This window comes from Nerophis ophidion, linkage group LG20, assembly GCF_033978795.1.
Source record: "Nerophis ophidion isolate RoL-2023_Sa linkage group LG20, RoL_Noph_v1.0, whole genome shotgun sequence".
In the NCBI taxonomy this organism is placed as follows: Eukaryota; Metazoa; Chordata; class Actinopteri; order Syngnathiformes; family Syngnathidae; genus Nerophis; species Nerophis ophidion.
The window spans coordinates 32,226,597-32,246,948 of NC_084630.1; the positions used below are offsets into that span (position 1 = coordinate 32,226,597).

Sequence of the window (20,352 nt, forward strand, 5' to 3'; positions counted from 1 at the left end):
TGCCAGGGCCTCACTATTAATAGGACTTGATATCCCACTGAGCACAAAATCTGAATTTCCCTTTGAATTTTCACATCATGGGAGTTGGAGACCAGAACATTACCGTAGACTTTTGTTAAAAAAAAAAAAACGATAGGAATATTGTCCGTGCATCTGAAAGGCATGTAAAGGCACAGATGCCTTTAATTGCATGGCTGTAAGAATAAGTATTAACGAAACATTAAAGCGCCATGCTGAATAGTCAGAGACTCATTGCAGAGGGATCATGAACCTTTAAGTACAGTAAATATTTTTACAAATTAACTACATTAATTTCTGTGTTCTGTACGAGCACGCAATTTAAAGTATTGAGACCACACATGCGCCTTAACAGTGAATGGTTCCTTGAAAAGTGATGGGAATTTAAAACATACCCTGGCGGGACAAATTATCACCACTAGAGATGTCCGATAATGGCTTTTTTTGCCGATATTCGATATTTCGATATTTTCCAACTCTTTATTACCGACTCCGATATCAACCCGATATATACAGTCGTGGAATTAACACCTTATTATGTGCCTAATTTTTTTGAGATGCCCCGCTGAATGCATTAAACAATGTAACAAGGTTTTCCAAAATAAATCAACTGAAGTTATGGTTATGCCATATTTATTATTGAAGTCACAAAGTGCATCATTTTTGTTAACATGCCTCAAAACAGCATCTTGGAATTTGGGACATTCTCTCCCTGAGAGAGCATGAGGAGGTCGAGATGTGTGTGTGTGTGGGGGGGCGGGGTTAGTGCTGCAAGGGGTTCTGGGTATTTGTTCTGTTGTGTTTGTGTTGTGTTACGGTGCGGATGTTCTCCTGAAATGTGTATGTCATTCCTGTTTGGTGTGGGTTCACAGTGTGGCGCATATTTGTAACAGTGTTAAAGATGTTTATACGGCCACCCTCAGTGTGACCTGTATGGCTGTTGACCAAGTATGGCTTGCATTCACTTATGTGTGTGGAAAACAGTAGATATTATGTGACTGGGCCGGCACACAAAGGCAGTGCCTTTAAAGGTTTATTGGGTCTCTGTACTTCTCCCTACGTCCGTGTACACAGTGGCGTTTTAAAAAGTCATAAATTTTACTTTTGAAACCGATACCGATAATTTCCGATATTACATTTTAAAGAATTTATCGGCCGATAATATCGGCAGTCCGATATTATCGGCCGACATCTCTAATTATAACTGTTACAAAGTTTTGAGCAAACAAATGACGTGCATTCAAGTAAAACATTTAAAAAACATGAACAACTAAGCACTCGGACTGAGTCACCAACTCATGTGATTTGCATGTTTGGATACTTTCGATTCCACGGAATGATACCCGGAGAAAGGGACTACCGTATTTTCCGGACTATTGCATAACAGCGCAATACATTTTCATAACATGGTCACGACTGCCTAGTTTCTCTTGTTATATTCTTATTTTTGCTGTTATATTGTTATTCTTATTGTTTGTTTTTAATTGTATTCTTACTGTAATATTTTCTATTTTTTTTCCATTTAAACCCCCATTATTTACTTTTTACATTTCAAATTCGATCTCAATTCTGTACACTGCTGCTGGAATTTAAATTTTCTTGAAGGAACTCTCCTGAAGGAATCAATAAAGTACTATCCATCTATCTATCTATCTATCTATCTATCTATCTATCTATCTATCTATCTATCTATCTATCTATCTATCTATCTATCTATCTATCTATCTATCTATCTATCTATCTATCTATCTATCTATCTATCTATCTATCTATCTATCTATCTATCTATCTATCTATCTATCCATCTATCTATCTATCTATCTATCTGTCTATGTATTGAGAGCACCGGGATATAAGCTGCACCCACAAATTTGTATAAGAAAAAAATTATTTTATCATACATATTAGCCGCAACAGAATAAATGTATACGTCGCAAAATGATTTATGAGTTGCAGTATGATTCTGTAAATTATTTTTTCCAAACAGTGTATATAAGACGGCAGTAAAACAGCCGATCAAACAAAACAGAAGTCATCGCCATGGACCCACTAGCTGCGGAAGCTAGCTCTCCAGTCAGCTTAACATACTGTAAACATCCACGGTGACATCTTGGTGAATTTACTGAGGAATTTGTGAAACTGGAACAACAACAAAAGTATACTGTTTTAAGTTAATAACAATAACACAGACACTCTTAAATACATATTAGCTCTCAGTTAAATTTTTTAAAATGTTTTGCTTGCGGTGTGCCTAGCAAGTCTTTTAATTAAAGAAAATGTGCCTTGGCTCAAAAAAGGTTGAAAAACACTGGTCTGATTGAATGCTAAAAACGACTGCCTTAAAAAACGGAATAGAATTTTCTTTTTTTTTTACTGAATGAGACACCCAGAATGTACACTGTGACAGGTTTCCAGTCGTCATCGTGCGGGTTGCATGGACCATCGATACAAGACGCATCATAGCAGGTTTGACACTCGTTTATTATTTCAATAAACCTGGTTGTGTCCCAGTCGGTCACGCAAATTTCTAGCGCGACCTCCTTTTCTGCTCGTCTCGGCTCGCCTTTCGGTGGCCGGTGGCTTCGTCTTCCTCCCGGGCTCATCCTTCTTCTGGTCGCTCTCGTCGTCTTTCGTTGTTGTTTCTCCTCCATCTCCTGCCCCGATTGCTCCTCCTTCTCCCCTTTTAAACTGCAGGAGAAAATGCAGGGAATGAGAGCAGATGTGCAGTTTACGCACCTGACTCTGATTGCTGCAGCGTCGCTCAAAGCGCGCCCCGCCTCTCCGCTCCGCCGCACACTGCGCCTCCTGGCCGCCATCTTAAGTAGGACCGCTACCCCGCTGTCGGCCCAACGGCTCCGCCTCTCCACAGTACACGACAATAAAGAATGTGAAAAACAACCCCACACCATTATTCCTCCTCCACCAAATTTCACACTCGGCACAATGCAGTCTGAAATATACCGTTCTCCTGGCAACCTCCAAACCTCTGACCCCTCTCTGTCAGTTTACGTGGCCTACCACTTCTTGGCTGAGTTGCTGTTGTTCCCAAACTCTTCCATTTTCTTATAATAAAGCCGACAGTTGACTTTGGAATATTTAGGAGCGAGGACATTTCACGACTGCATTTGTTGCACAGGTGGCATCCTACGACAGTTTGACGCTGGAAATCGCTGAGCTCCTGAGCTCATTATTTCCCAAATGTTTGTAGAAACAGTCTCCATGCCTAAGCGCTTGATTGTATACACATGTGACCGGGCCAAGTGATTAGGACACCTGATTCTGATCTTTTGGATGAGTGACTAAATACTTTTGGCAATATAGTGTATGTGATTGTCATTGTCGAATACTACGTTTCAATGCCGATCTGTTTACTGAATGTTGGGTAGAAGCTAATTATGTGTCTACACGCTCTGTGTGTAGACACAAGAGAACTATAAAGGCAACAATTACAATATTTAAATTAGAAGTTGATGGTAGTTTTTAAACAGACAATATTACTCAACATAAATACTTTTTAAAATGCACAGTTAAAGGCCTACTGAAATGAGATTTTCTTATTTAAACGGGGATAGCAGGTCCATTCTATGTGTCATACTTGATCATTTCGCGATATTGCCATATTTTTGCTGAAAGGATTTAGTAGAGAACATCCATGATAAAGTTCGCGACTTTTGGTCGCTAACAGAAAAGCCCTGCCTTTACCGGAAGTTGCAGACGATGACGTCACCCGTTGATGGCTCCTCACATTCTCACATTGTTTTTAATGGGAGCCTCCAACAAAAAGAGCTATTCGGACAGAGAAAACGACAATTTCCCCATTAATTTGAGCGAGGAGTAAAGATTTGTGTTTGAGGATATTGACCGCGACGGAGTAGAAAAACAAAAAAACAAACGCGATTGCATTGGGACGGATTCTGATGTTTTTGGACACATTTACTAGGATAATTCTGGGAAATCCCTTATCTTTCTATTGTGTTGCTAGTATTTTAGTGAGTTAAATAGTACCTGATAGTCGGAGGCGTGTGTCCACGGGTGTTTTGACGCCAGTGTCTGAGGGAAGTCGACGGCAGCTTTATAGACGTCGCAAACTCAGCTGATCTCCGGTATGAAGCGACTTTTTACCACAATTTTCTCACCGAAACCTGCCGTTTGACATTCGGTCGGGATCCATGTTCGCTTGACCGCTGTGATCCATAGTAAAGTTTCACCTCCGGGAATATTAAACAAGGAGTCACCGTGTGTTTGTGTGGTTAAAAGCTAAAGCTTTCCAACTCCATCCTTCTACTTTGACTTCTCCGATATTAATTGAATAAATTGCAAAAGATTCAGCAACACAAATCTCCAAAATACTGTGTAATTTTGCGGTTAAAGCAGACGACTTTTAGCTGTGTGTGTGTGCAGCGCTCACATTTCCTAACGGTCCGTGACGTCACACGTACACATCATCATTAAGCGACGTTTTCAAGAAGAAACTCCCGGGAAATTTAAAATTGCAATTTAGTAAACTAAAAAGGCCGTATTGGCATGTGTTGCAATGTTAATATTTCATCATTGATATATAAACTATCAGACTGCGTGGTGGGTAGTAGTGGCTTTCAGTAGGCCTTTAATGTATCGTTATCGGCCAATCCCACTCCTTTAAAACCCTGATCAGAACAGCCCCAACAGCAACGTGGTTTCACCGTGGACAAGAGGACTATAAAGGCAACAATCACAATATTTAAATCAGAAGTAGATGGTAGTTTTTAAACAGGCAATATTACTCAACATAAATACATTCTAAAATGCACAGTTAATGTATCGTTATCGGCCAATCCCACTCATTTAAAACCCTGATCAGAACAGTCCCAGCAGTAACATGGTTTCACTGTGCATTTGGTAAGTATGTGGGAAAGACTGGCTATGACAGCACCAACGGGCATGTCAGAACCCACAAGTTCTGGGAACACCAATATCTCCCACCTACACGTTCCGTTTAATCGCTGCAACCGCACATATACATCATCTGGTGCCACGTGAAAGACCGCCGGCTGCCCGGAATGACAGCTGCAACCCGAGAAAGAGCTAAATTCCACAAAAGAAATGTGCCAGAAGTTCATTTGATCTTCTCTTTTTTTCGGCGGCTTGCACCAAGGTTCTAGGTGCTGGCTAACTATCGAATAATAGTTGTGTGTCTGTGGCTGAAAAGAAAAGTCTGCGGAGGCGGCAGATTTGTTGATGCACCTCGAGCTAAACAGTCGCACAGACGGAGAAGGTGAAATAGGCATAGGTGAAAGGAACATACAAGTACACAAAGTGTGAAGAGGGCAGTCGATTACTAGCATCATGCTACTTTGCACTTATGCATTTGCAAAGTTTTAACAATGTCCCAAGTAGTAAATTTTCCATGGTAGTTAATGGAAATGGAAATATATTGAAATGTACTCGAATCATCCAATCCAATCCCCTTTATTTATGCAGCACTTTTAACAACATAACTGTTTCCAGAGTGCTGCTCATAAAAAGAAACAATAAAAAAAAGTAATTGAAATACAGGCATTTGTAATAAAACTAATCAATAAAATATAATAAATAATATTGACGGGATTCTCACTATTATGTTAGATCCACTATGGACTGGACTTTCATAATATCATGTTAGACCCGCTTGACATTCATTACTTTCGGTCTCCCCTAGAAGGGGTGGGGGGTTGCCCACACATGCGGTCCTCTCCAAGGTCTCACATAGTCATTGACATCGACGTCCAACTAGGGTGAGTTTTTCCTTGCCCTTATGTGGGCTCTGTACTGCAGATGTTGTTGTGGCCTGTGCAGCCCATTGAGACACTTGTGATTTAGGGCTATATAAATAAACATTGATTGATTGATTGATTGAATAAAAAATAAAAGCCAAATTCATAAAATACAATAAAACCGTAAAAGAAAAATCAATAAAATAAAATAAAACAATAAAATAGAATAAAACAATATCACAATATCATGTTGGACCCGCTTGACATTCATTGCTTTCGGTCTACCCTAGAGGGGGGGGGTGTTGCCCACATATGCGGTCCTCTCCAAGGTTTCTCATAGTCATTGTCTTCGACGTCCCACTAGGGTGAGTTTTTCCTTGCCCTTATGTGGGCTCTGTACTGCAGATGTTGTTGTGGCCTGTGCAGCCCATTGAGACACTTGTGATTTAGGGCTATATAAATAAACATTGATTGATTGATTGAATAAAAAATAAAAGCCAAATTCATAAAATACAATAAAACCGTAAAAGAAAAATCAATAAAATAAAATAAAACAATAAAAGACAAAACAATAAAATAGAATAAAACAATATCACAATATCATGTTGGACCCGCTTGACATTCATTGCTTTCGGTCTACCCTAGAGGGGGGGGTGTTGCCCACATATGCGGTCCTCTCCAAGGTTTCTCATAGTCATTGTCTTTGACGTCCCACTAGGGTGAGTTTTTCCTTGCCCTTATGTGGGCTCTGTACTGCAGATGTTGTTGTGGCTTGTGCAGCCCTTTGTGACACTTGTGATTTAGGGCTATATAAATAAACATTGATTGATTGATTGAATAAAAAATAAAAGCCAAATTCATAAAATACAATAAAACCCTAAAAGAAAAATCAATAAAATAAAATAAAACAATAAAAGACAAAACAATAAAATAGAATAAAACAATATCACAATATCATGTTGGACCCGCTTGACATTCATTGCTTTCGGTCTACCCTAGAGGGGGGGGTGTTGCCCACATATGCGGTCCTCTCCAAGGTTTCTCATAGTCATTGTCTTCGACGTCCCACTAGGGTGAGTTTTTCCTTGCCCTTATGTGGGCTCTGTACTGCAGATGTTGTTGTGGCTTGTGCAGCCCTTTGTGACACTTGTGATTTCGGGCTATATAAATAAACATTGATTCATTGATTGAATAGAAAATAAAAGCCAAATTCATAAAATACAATAAAACTGTAAAAGACAAATCAATTAAATTAAATAAAACAATAAAAGACAAAACAATAAAATAGAATAAAACAATAAAGGACACAGAGGACCACAAAACTCACGCTGACTTAAAAGCCGGAGAATAAAAGTGGGTTTTAAGCTGAGTGTCAAGCTTTCCCCTGACAGTTTGTCAATGTTTAGTTTTTTCCTCTGCATTTGTCTGTTTCCTCTGTGTTTAGTAACTCCTGTGTTCACTTCCTGTCTAGTGCTCTTATTTTGTCAGCTTCCTGTCTTGTTCCCTGAGTGCTGTGTTCCTCCTCAGCTGCGGCTGATTGGTACCTGGCCACACCTGTTGCCAATCAGCCCGCTCCTATTTGTACCTGCTTTGTCTTGTGTCAGTTGCTGGATCATTATATTGTATTGTCATTTGTATTGTCGTTGCTACATGTCGCTCTTGTTGTGCTACCTGTTGTGTCGTTTTGTTACAGCTACTACCTGTCGTGCTACATTTTGTCCTGGTCGTCGTAGCGGTAAGCTGTTTCTGTTAGCATTAGCTATTTCCAGTTTTTCTGTTTGTTTTTCTAGCTCCCAATGCTAGCTCCCTTAGTTTGTTATTCCGCCCACGTGCGTGTTTTTTGTTTGTTCTTGTTCTATTATTTATATTAAATCATGTCTTCATATCCAATGCCCGCCTCCTTCTCTGCATCTTGGGGTTCCACACCAAATAACTTTGACACTGAGACTTAAAACATTCAACTCTTTAACAACAAAAATTAGCACCATAGATTGTTCTCATCCATCCATCCATCCATCAAAATAGTTCACAAATGCTCTTAATGTAAGTTAAATGAGTAAATGTGAATGTTTAAGATGCACAAACACTCGTTAAGTATAAAATCAATCAATCAAAGTTTACTTATATAGCCCTAAATCAGGAGTGTCTCAAAGAGCTGCACAAGCCACAACAACATCCTCGGCTCAGATCCCACATCAGGGCAAGAAAAAACTCAACCCAATGGGATGACAATGAGAAACCTTGGATGGGACCGCAGATGTGGGGACAAATATATTACACGATATGCATCCATTCAAACATTGTATTACTTTAATTTTTTTCATGTAAAAAAAAAAAAAACACAGATTTTTAAGGCATGGCAACTTTTGTTGTTATGTTTTGTTTTGTAGTAATAGCCACTTCCTCCCGGTCAACTTCCTTTGTTTTCACTTCAGCGAACTGTGCATGCAAGTGACGTTGTGGCCACATTGGGGCCACATGCGTGTTTACACGGGAGTTGTTATGTGTGTAGGAAGGAGTTGACGGCACGAAACCACAAGGGGGCAACATTATATATATATTACAATATGTATAATAATAAACCATAAATAATATCACCAAACAATACTATAAATTAAACAGGGGGAAATGGATTGTGACTAGATCCAAAGTGTGTGTGTGACCATGTGTGTAATTGATTGTTGTGTATTACCGTGACGTATTGGGCGAGAGGAGGGACAAAGCAGGAAGGCAGCCCGTGGGCAGGCAGAGAGTCGGGGGCTATGCGGGGCGAAGAAGGTCCGTGTCCCTGTCAGGAGTCGAGATCCAATGTGGCAGCCAGAGAACCAAGCAGGACTAACGAGGAAGACGAGGCGCACAGCTCGCCACGCCATACTTGGCAACCCTCCCGATTTTCCTGGGAGACTCCCGAATTTCAGTGCCCCTCCCGAAAATCTTCCGGGGCAACCATTCTCCCGAATTTCTCCCGATTTCCACCCGGACAACAAAATTAGGAGCGTTAAGGCACTGCCTTTAGCGTCCTTTTTCACCTGAAACCTTCACCCCTTAACAGTCGCATGCTGTCCAGGCGTCCGCTTTTCCTCCATATAAACAGTGTGCCGGCCCAGTCACGGGTTTAACAATGGTCTTTACCCGAAGATGTCAGAAATGCTGACACGTTTTATGATCTTGTAACTAGTTTAATGTTAATGTTAATTTCACGCATGCATGCACACACACACACACACACACACGTGAATGCAAGCATACTTAGTCAACAGCATGTATCATCGAGGGTGGCCGTATAAACAACTTTAACACTGTTACAAATATGCGCCACACTGTGAACTCACACCAAACAAGAATGACAAACACATTTCGGGAGAACATCTGCACCGTAACACAACAGAACAAAATACTCAGAAACCGTTGCAGCACTAACTCTTTCGGGACGCTACAATAACATCTGCAGCTTTTGGAGTTTAGTGCACAACTGCACACACAACAAGAAGGAGACGAAGCAGAAGAATGAAGAAGAGACATGGCGACGACAAGTAAGAAGAAGAAATACGCTTGCAAGTTCCAAAATGATTGGAAAAAAGAATTTAATTTCATCCAGGACAGCTCGATGAGGAAGGAGTATGCTGCCTGCAACTCAACCCTGCCCCATAACCACGCCCCCCACCCCCCCTCCCATCTCCCGAATTCGGAGGTCTCAAGGTTGGCAAGTATGCGCCACGCTGGAACGGGGATTTAGGTACCAACAGAAGATTATGTTCTGGCCCAGATCCTTGGGTCCACTGGTATTTATACTGCTCGCCTTCATCAGACCAGGCGTGCTGATTGCTGATGGAAAGGATAAAGAGATGAGCAGCCTTGGGCGTGTCCTGAGGTGCGCTCCGAGGGGCTCAATGAAGATTGAGCAGTGGCATGCGCTTGCACCGTAACAGGAGTCTGATAAAAAAAAAAAATCTATGCTGTGTAAACAGTCTGATGGAAAAAAATCTGATTAAAAAAAAAATCAGATCTGGGAAATCCTGGCCTGCAATGTGAACGTAGTCCTTTTGTGGTGTAAAAAACTAACTGAATTAGTAACTTGTATCCTGAGCCTGGCAGCAAAACAAACCATTTGTCCCCTTATTAAAATAAAAAAAAAGTTGAGGAGTCCCGATAAAAGTGTTGCTTTGGCGGGATCCTCCCTAATCTTGTTGAGAACTGCCATGGTTTACAAGCTGGCAATTTCGCTTTTATGACTTCATAACGGCAGCCACAGCTGCCGCCTCTATCTGCTCAAATGGCGCTAATCGGTGCCCTCATTTTTGTATTTTTTATTTTTTTAGAGCTACCACAGTAGCATCAGTTTGACGCTTGACAGAATGGATTTGCCGAACTGACTTATCTGTATTGCTGTGGGCACCAAAACCCGGTTCTGTAATAGCACCGGTGCTGATTCACACAGTAGTAACTGGACCAAAAAAGTAAGAAGCTCCTTTTGGGGTCGCGGGGGATGCAGCATCTCAACTCCATTCGGGCGAAAGGCGTAGTACACCCTGGACAAGTCGCCACCTCATCGCAGGGCCAACACAGATAGACAGAAAACCTAATTTCGGACTATTAGCTGCTACTTTTTTCCTACACTTTAAATTGCGCATCCTATAAAACTGTGCAGCTAATTTATGGATTTTTCTTCCCTAAAGGCTATGATGTTTTGATTTTAAACAAATAGTTGTCAACCGACACTAAAGAGGTGTGATTTTGTTTGTGCTATATCGCCCTCTTTTAAACGAGTTTGCTCACTTCAGATGCACACATTTAGTGAATTGAACCGGAAGTACAAGTGCCGTTCCGTCTTCTAGTCGTCTGTAGCTTTTTTACTTGCATGGATTCATCACTCATCACTCCGAGCTGTCACGATCCGTGATTCGGATCGTTAATGGTTTTGCCCTTTTTATGTCTTTGTTCATGTTTTGTTTCTGGACTCTGCCGATCCTTGTTTGAGCACTTCCTTGTTTGTGTTAGTCACCATGGGAACGTGTTCCTCCTCACGGGCTCCTGTCACACACCTGTTTCTAATAATTATTTGTGTATTTAAGCCCACCTGGTTCCTTAGTTCGTCCTCGGTCCATTACTTGCTTTTCGCAACACGTCACGTTTTGTATCCTTGTGCCCTCGATTATTTTGTGCTAAGTTCCGCCTTAGCTTCACGTGCGTGTGGCACGTCGTTTAATGTTTTCTGTTTCCTGCTACGTTTTTAGCATTAGCTTTCCGTGCATTGGCACGCGCTTTGTTTTTCCCCTTTTTTGCACCAGTGTTCTTTTGTTTTATTATATTAAAACGTATTCTTACCTGCAATCCTGCTGACTGGTAGTGTGTGCATCCACGAAGTGGCAAATCCGCGCAACAAGTGCGCCGAACGCGTGACACGAGCAAAGTTTTACAATACAACTAAAACCATCCATACTTATTGAAGCGTCACATGTGTGATGTCTGTGTTTTCATGCATATTGTACATGCTATCGTAATGTACTCAAGCTAGCATCGTTAGCATTTGATAATATGTCAATACGTTTATGAGTGACTTTGTTCGTGTTAACTTGCAATGGCTTTTGGTTTGTTTTGTTACAGTTTTGTTAATACACCAAAACGTCACATACCATACATTTTCTACTGCTTGTCCCGTTCGGGGTCGCGGGGGGTGCTGAAACTTATGTCATCTGCATTAGCTGATTAGAGAGCTAGCTTTCGCTGACGATGACTTTTGTTTCGTTTGATCAGTTGTTTGTTTCACTGCCGTGTTACAGGCACCGTTTGGAAACAATTAAAGTATGTAAATATCAATCAATCAATCAATGTTTACTTATATAGCCCTGAATCAGTAGTGTCTCAAAGGGCTGCACAAACCACAACACAAACTACTACGACATCCTCGGTAGGCCCACATAAGGGCAAGGAAAACTCACACCCAGTGGGACGCCGGTGACAATGATGACTATGAGAACCTTGGAGAGGAGGAAAGCAATGGATGTCGAGCGGGTCTAACATGAGTCTGTGAAAGTTAAATCCATAATGGATCCAACACAGTCGCGAGAGTCCAGTCCAAAGCGGATCCAACACAGCAGCGAGAGTCCCGTTCACAGCGGAGCCAGCAGGAAAACATCCCAAGCGGAGGCGGATCAGCAGCGCAGAGATGTCCCCAGCCGATACACAGGCAGTACATGGCCACCGGATCGGACCGGACCCCCTCCACAAGGGAGAGTGGGACATAGGAGAAAAAGAAAAGAAACGGCAGATCAACTGGTCTAAAAAGGGAGTCTATTTAAAGGCTAGAGTATACAAATGAGTTTTAAGGTGAGACTTGAATGCTTCTACTGAGGTAGCATCTCAAACTTTTACCGGGAGGGCATTCCAGAGTACTGGAGCCCGAACGGAAAACGCTCTATAGCCCGCAGACTTTTTTTGGGCTTTGGGAATCACTAATAAGCCGGAGTCCTTTGAACGCATATTTCTTGCCGGGACATATGGTACAATACAATCGGCAAGATAGGATGGAGCTAGACCGTGTAGTGTAGTCGGGTGGCATCTGGTCAGGATGCCACCCGAACGCCTCCCTAGGGAGGTGTTTAGGGCACGTCCAACCGGTAGGAGGCCACGGGGAAGACCCAGGACACGTTGGGAAGACTATGTCTCCCGGCTGGCCTGGGAACGCCTCGGGATCCCCCGGGAAGAGCTAGACGAAGTGGCTGGGGAGAGGGAAGTCTGGGTTTCCCTGCTTAGGCTGCTACCCCCGCGACCCGACCTCGGATAAGCGGAAGATGATGGATGGATGGATGGATAGACCGTGTAGTATTTTATACGTAAGTAGTAAAACCTTAAAGTCACATCTTAAGTGCACAGGAAGCCAGTGCAGGTGAGCCAGTACAGGCGTAATGTGATCAAACTTTCTTGTTCTTGTCAAAAGTCTGGCAGCCGCATTTTGTACCAACTGTAATCTTTTAATGCTAGACATGGGGAGACCCGAAAATAATACGTATTCACAAAATATTTATCTGTAAATAACTTATTTCACAACTTATATTAATCCAGCTAATATATGTAATATATTTTTTTTGTCCTAAAATTTAAATAAGCAAATAAGCTCGGCTTCTTCCTACTCCTTTTCGGACGTGCTGTAATGAAACAACTGGAAATGTGTAATGTAGTGTATTGTATCATATGCATTAAAATAAACTGAAACTTTAAAATAATTTTAAAATAAACTGAAACTGAAATTAACTGAACTAAATGGGAGGACACTGCAGCACCTTCAGTGAGCAATTTTGTCCAAAGGGTGCTGCCATAGCACAAACAATAAATCATCCTTTCACTGTTTTTTTTTTTTTGTCTTTTTATTATTATTTTGGCCGTCAGAGAAAAAAAATCAATTAATTCGCTGCTCCTTCTTATAAGCTACAGGGTTCAAAGTGTAGGAATAAGTAGCTGTTTATAATCCGGAATTTTCTTGATTTCCTTCTTTGCCCACATCCCTTACACCAGTGTTTTTCAACCGCTGTGCCGTGGCACACTAGTGTACAGTGAGATATTTGCTGGTGTGCCTTGGGAGATGATATAATTTCACCTAATTGGGTTAAAAATATATATTTTCAAACCAGTAATTACAATGGGCAAATGTGCTGTTGTTGAGTGTCTGTGCTGTCTAGAGCTCGGCAGAGTAACCGTGTAATACTCTTCCATATCAGTAGGTGGCAGCAGGTAACTAATTGCTTTGTGGATGTCGGGAACATGGTTTGTCGTGATCACTATATGCAGACAACAGCGGAAGGCAACGTACAGGTAAAAAGGTATCTGACGCTTAAAGCAAAAATAATCAAAAGGCGAGTGCCGCTAAGAAAAGCCATTGGAGCTAAGGGAAGGCTATTCAAAACGAAACGAAAACTGTATTGGCTGCAAAGTAAACAAAAACAGAATGCTGGACGACAGCAAAGACTTACAGCGGGTGGAGCAGCAGACATCGTTCACAAAATTAAACAAAAGGCAAGTGCCGCTAAGAATAGGCATTGAAGTTTAGGGAAGGCTATGCAAAACCAAACTAAAACTGAACTGGCTGCAAAGTAAACTAAAACAGAATGCTGGACGACAGCAAAGACTTACAGCGGGTGCAGCAGCAGACATCGTTCACAAAATTAAACAAAAGGCGAGTGCCGCTAAGAATAGGCATTGAAGCTTAGGAAAGGCTATGCAAAACCAAACTAAAACTGAACTGGCTGCAAAGTAAACTAAAACAGAATGCTGGACGACAGCAAAGACTTACAGCGTGTGGAGCAGCAGACAGCGTCCACAAAAATGAACAAAAGGCGAGTGCCGCTAAGAATAGGCATTGACGCTTCGGGAAGGCTATGCAAAACAAAACTGATACTGAACTGGCTGCAAAGTAAACTAAAACAGAATGCTGGATGACAGCAAAGACTTTGAGCGTGTGGAGCAGCAGACGGTGTCCACAAAGTAGATCCGTACATAAAAAGACAATAAACACCAAAATAGGAGCGCATCACAAGAACTAAAACACTACACACAGGAAAACAGCAAAAAACTCAAAATAATTCATGGCGTGATGTGACAGGTGGTGACAGTACACCTAGTTTGAGACAAGAGCTATAGTGATGCATGCTTGGTTATGGTTTGAATTCATATCCAACAATTGCGAGAACAACCTTTTAATTGTCAATATCGGCTGCTGAGTTTCTTTTTTTTATGTTTTCTGCTGTTGGTGTGCCGCGGGATTTTTTTCAATGAAAAAAATGTGCCTTGGCTCAAAAAAGGTGGAAAAACACCGCCTTACACACGCGTGTGCTCCTTTGTCACACTGGCATTCAACCAATCCTTATTCACCTCATCACATCTCTGCAGCAAACCGTGCGTCCCACCTTCTTCGCCAGGAAGTTCGAAGCCAGCGTGAACCAGGAGATAGTCAACCATCTGGATGCCTACCTGTTTGGACCCTTTCCAACAGGAACACCGGGCCTAAACTCTTACTGGGAAAATGCGTACGACGAGCCAGATGGTGTGGCCAGTCTGTCTGACACACAGCTCACCTACTACCATTCCTTCGCAAGATTGGGCTTGGCCCGCGCGGCTGCCTCGCTGCAGGGCAACCCGATGGATCACAGCTGCAGGTAAGATTTTCGCCGACACACACACACACACACACACACCATTGAACACATATAGGTCTATTGATGTAAATCTGTCCGTTACGGTGGTTGTAATTTGCAGTGGTGCTGAACCGCACCGCATCATGTTGAGGGTTTTTCACAGGTCCAAAACCTTACACCAGGGGACACATACAGAAGAATTCAAGTTCAAGAAACACTTTATTGATATCGGACATGCTTCAACTAATCCAATGTAGGACAATACATGCTCAGCGAACTGAACAAAACATGCACATGTTTGCTTTTCAGTAAAGGTGAAGAAGATAAATTAAAACAGGGGTCACCAGGTTGCCCGTGAGGACCAGATGAGTCGCCCTCTGGCCTGTTCTAAAAATGGCTCAAATAGCAGCACTTACCAGTGAGCTGCCTCTATTTTTTGAATTGTATTTATTTACTAGCAAGCTGGTCTCGCTTTGCTCGACATTTTTAATTCTAAGAGAGACAAAACTCAAAATAGAATTTGAAAATCCAAGAAAATATTTTAAAGAATTGCTCTTCACTTGTTTGAAAAAATTCATTTATTTTTTTTACTTTGCTTCTTATAACTTTCAGAAAGACAATTTTAGAGAAAAAATACAACCGTAAAAAGGATTTTAGGATTTTTAAACACATATACCTTTTTACCTTTTAAATTCCTTCCTCTTCTTTCCTGACAATTTAAATCAATGTTCATATAAATGTATTTTTTTTATTGTAAAGAATAATAAATCAATTTTAATTTAATTCTTCATTTGAGCTACTGTTTTTTCGACAAAGAATATTTGTGAAATATTTCTTTTAAAAAATTCCTGAAAATGATTCTGGCAAATCTAGAAAATCTTTACAATCAAATTTAAATCTTATTTCAAAGTCTTTTGAATTTGTTTAAAAAATTTTGTTCTGGAAAATCTAGAAGAAATAATGATTTGTCTTTGTTAGAAATATAGCTTGGCCCAATTTGCTATATATTCTAACAAAGTGCCGATTGGATTTTAACCTATTTAAAACATGTCATCAAAATTATTAACTTAATCTTAATCAGGAAAAATTACTAATGATGTTCCATTAATTATTTTGTGATTTTTTTCAAAAGATACGAATTAGCTAGTTTTTCTCTTCATTTTTTCGGTGGAATTTTGAATTTTAAAGAGTCAAAATTGAAGATACATTTTGAAACATAGTCTATTTCTTTTTTTTTTTTTTTACTGTTTTCTCCTCTTTTACACCGTTCAATTAAGTGTTTTTTTTTCATCATTTATTCTCTACAAAAAATCTTCCGTAAAAAGGAAAACAAATGTATGACGGAATGACAGACAGAAATACCCATTTTTTATATATATATATAGATTTATTTATTAAAGGTAAATTTAGCAATTTGGTTATTTCTGGTTATTTATTTAAGTGTGTATCAAAATGGTTGGTAGCCCTTGGCATTAATCAGTACCCAAGAAGTAGCTCTTGGTTTCCAAAAGGTTGCTGACCCCTTAATTAGAATATGCAAAGGTTCAATACAAAGATGCTTTAGGCCTAAAAATGACCCCTAATTATCCCTTAAGTGGTTTTCTTTTCCCATTACATTGAGTTGTTTTATGTCTATAGTGCAGGGGTTGGCAACCCAAAATGTTGAAAGAGCCATATTGGACCAAAAATAAAAAAATAAAAATTTCTCTGGAGTCGCAAAAAATTAAAAGCCTTATATAAGTGTTATACTGAAGGCAACACATGATGTAAGTACCTATATTAGTGGTTCTTAACCTTGTTGGAGGTACGGAACCCCACCAGTTTCATATGTGCATTCACTGAACCCTCCTTTAGTGAAAAATAAAATGTTTGTTTTTTTCAATTTCAAGACAAAGTTGTATGTTTTTGGTAACAATTTAGTATGGGGAACATATTCTAAGTAACAAAGACTTAATTTACAGTTTTTTGGACACTAGGGGAACATATTCTAAGTAATAAAGACTTAATTTAGAGTTATTTGGTTAGGGTTAGGGTCAGGGTTAGAGGGTTAGGGTTATAATGAGGCCATGCCGAATAAGGCATTAATTAGTACCTAACGACTAGTTAAGAGCCAATATGTTACTAATTTGCATGTTAATAAGCAACTAATTAATGGTGAATATGTTCCCTATACTAGAGTGTTACCATATTTTTTTTTACTTGTGCACAAAATGAACCGTGCATGAACATCACCTTGTTCAAACAACAAAACCAACACAGTGCATAAACTCACAACAAATTACACACCTGCAAATAAATCAGCTGTTGCCGTATCCGTAATATGCCAGCAGGGAGAAGTTTGTATTTCCACGAAGAGTCGGGTGTGTTTTGATCTCCACCGAACCCCTGAGGTGGACTCACTGAACCCCTAGGGTTCGATAGAACCCTGGTTAAGAACCACTGATCTATATTATGGATGCAAAGAAATAATAATAGTTTTTAAAAGTGCAATACATTTTCATAACATGGTCACTACTGCCTAGTTTATCTTGTTCTATTCTTATTTTTGCTGTTATATTTTCATTCTCATTGATACTTATATATTTTAATTTTTATATTTATATTGTCAATTTTATTTCCATTCAAACCTCCAATTTTAAATGTTTTACTTTTAAATGTATTCTCAATTCTGTACACTGCTGATAGAATTAAAATTTTCCTGAAGGAATCAATAAAGTACTATCTAGATAGATGGACTATTTATCTATCTATCTATCCATCCATCTATCCATCTATCTATCTATCTATCTATCTATCCATCTATCTATCTATCTATCTAGCTAGCTAGCTAGCTATCCATCTATCCATCCATCCATCCATCCATCCATCCATCCATCCATCCATCCATCCATCCATCCATCCATCCATCCATCCATCCATCCATCTATTTTTAGCCTACTATCAAAATTACTTTAAATGTCTTATATAAGTGTTAATAATGAAGGCGGGCAGCACGGTGGAAGAGGGGTTAGTGCGTCTGCCTCACAATACGTAGGTCCTGAGTAGTCCTGGGTTCAATCCCGGGCTCGGGATCTTTCTGTGTGGAGTTTGCATGTTCTCCCCGTGACTGTGTGGGTTCCCTCCGGGTAGTCAGGCTTCCTCCCACTTCCAAAGACATGCACCTGGGGATAGGTTGATTGGCAACACTAAATTGGCCCTAGTGTGTGAATGTGAGTGTGAATGTTGTCTGTCCATCTGTGTTGGCCCTGCGATGAGGTGGCGACTTGTCCAGGGTGTACACGGCCTTCAGCCCGATTGTAAATGAGATAGGCACCAGCGCCCTCCGCGACCCCAAAAGGGAATAAGCGGTAGAAAATTGATGGAGGGATGGATAATGAAGGCAGCACATGATGTAAGTATCTATATTAGCTATATTAGCCTACTATCAAAATAACTGTAAAAGTCTTATATACAGTAAGTATTATAATGAAGGCAACACATGGTGTAATTGTCTATATTAGCTATATTAGCCTACTATCAAAATTACTTTAAAAGTCTTATATAAGTTTTATGAGGAAGACAACACATGATATAAGTGTCTATATTCGTTATATTAGCCTACTATCAAAGGCTGACAGAAATGTTGGATTTTAATTTGTATTCTACACATTGGAAATCATGAGTAAAACGGACACTTCTCAGAGGCTGCGATAACTTCTGGAAATGATTGTCTTAGAATGGCCAAAGGTATAGATTTGTGTGTCCAAGATTAAGGAAACGACAGGCTGTCTTGTTTTAATAGATTTATTACAATCTTCGTGAGCTGGTTAACGTTTGCTGTGGTCTGGAACAACACGGCACACAAACAACTATGAGAAATGCAGTCAATATTACATACAGATAACGTGTCATGTACATTAAATACACAGACGACATAAGTGAAAGGAATTAAATAAGCTGAAATATACCTACAAATGATGCAATATGTACATGCATTTAGCCTGAATAGCATGTTAGCATTGATTAGCTTCCAGTCATGGATTGAGCAAATATGCCTGATAAGCACTCCAGCAAATCAATAAAATCAAAAAAGCTCACTTTTGTGTATTCACGCACAGCATAAAACATTTGGTGGACAAAATGAGACAAAGAAGGAGTGGCATAACACACGTCATTCTATGGCAGCGTTGTAGGAAAGTTCTACATGTAAACAAATTACGTCGAGTCCAAAGATCGCTGAAATTAGTAGGACAAAACGGCGCTTGCCAAATACTCTCATCGGTGAAGCATGTATAATATAAACAGTGGGATTTTTAACAAATTGGAAGGTATGTGTCATATTTGTTCTCTTTCAGAAAATATATTAAAACAAAGTATATATTTTTTTTCTTCCTCATTTTAAATTTTCACTCATCTCTGAAAGTGGTCAAGGTTGCTGACTCCCGCTATAAAGGAAGGCGTCGGCTGCATATGTCAGCAGACTAAATTAGGAGCCTTTGTTTGCTTACTTACTACTAAAAGACAAGTTGTCTTGTATGTTCACTATTTTATTTAAAGGCCTACTGAAACCCACTACTACCGACCACGCAGTCTGATAGTTTATATATCAATGATGAAACATTAACATGGCAACACATGCCAATACGGCCTTTTTAGTTTAAAAAATTGCCATTTTAAATTTCCCGCGGAGTTTCTTGTTGAAAACGTCGCGAAATGATGACGCGTCTGAGTGACATCACGGACTGTAGCGGACATATTAGCGCAGCACCATTTGCGGCTAAAAGTTGTCTCTTTTCTTTGCGCAATTACACAGTATTCTGGACATCTGTGTTGCTGAATCTTTTGCAATTTGTTCAATTAATAATGGAGAAGTCAAAGTAGAAAGATGGAGTTGGGAAGCTTTAGCCTTTAGCCACACAAACATACAGTGATTCCTTATTTAAAATTCCCGGAGGTGAAGCTTTACTATGGATCAGAGCGGTCAAGCGAACATGGATCCCGACCACTTGTCAACCGGCGGGTTTCAGTGAGAAAATTGTGGTAAAAAGTCGCCTCTTACCGGAGATCAGCAGAGCTTGCGCCATCCATGCAGCTGCCGACACACCCCTCCGACTATCAGGTACTATTTAATCTCACTAAAACACTAGCAAAACAATAAAAAGATAAGGGATTTCCAAGAATTATCCTGGTAAATGTGTCTAAAAACATCTTAGTCCGTCCCAATGCAATCGCCTTTTTTTTTTTACTTTATTATTTTTTCTATTATTTTTTTTCTAGTCCGTCGCTATCATTATCATCATCCACGAATCTTTCATCCTCGCTCAAATTAATGGGGAAATTGTCGTTTTCTCGGTCCGAATAGCTCTTGCTGCTGGAGGCCCCCATTATAAACAATGTGAGGACGTGAGGAGCCCTCACCCTTGTGACGTCATCGTCTGCGACTTCTGCTAAAGGCAAGGCTTTTTTATCAGCACCCAAAGTTGCGAACTTTATCG

At 40.2% G+C, this 20,352-nt stretch overlaps 1 protein-coding gene across 2 annotated transcripts in view; it reads left to right on the forward strand.

The window, feature by feature from the left end:
• The window catches only part of xylt1 (xylosyltransferase I), a 342,709-nt gene that overhangs the window by 245,005 nt on the left and 77,352 nt on the right, over positions 1 to 20,352 (forward strand). For both annotated transcript variants that reach the window (XM_061880992.1, XM_061880993.1), the window contains exon 9: positions 14,634 to 14,899. In XM_061880992.1, coding sequence (XP_061736976.1) covers positions 14,634 to 14,899 — 266 coding nt within the window. The remainder of the gene's footprint in view (positions 1 to 14,633; positions 14,900 to 20,352) is intronic.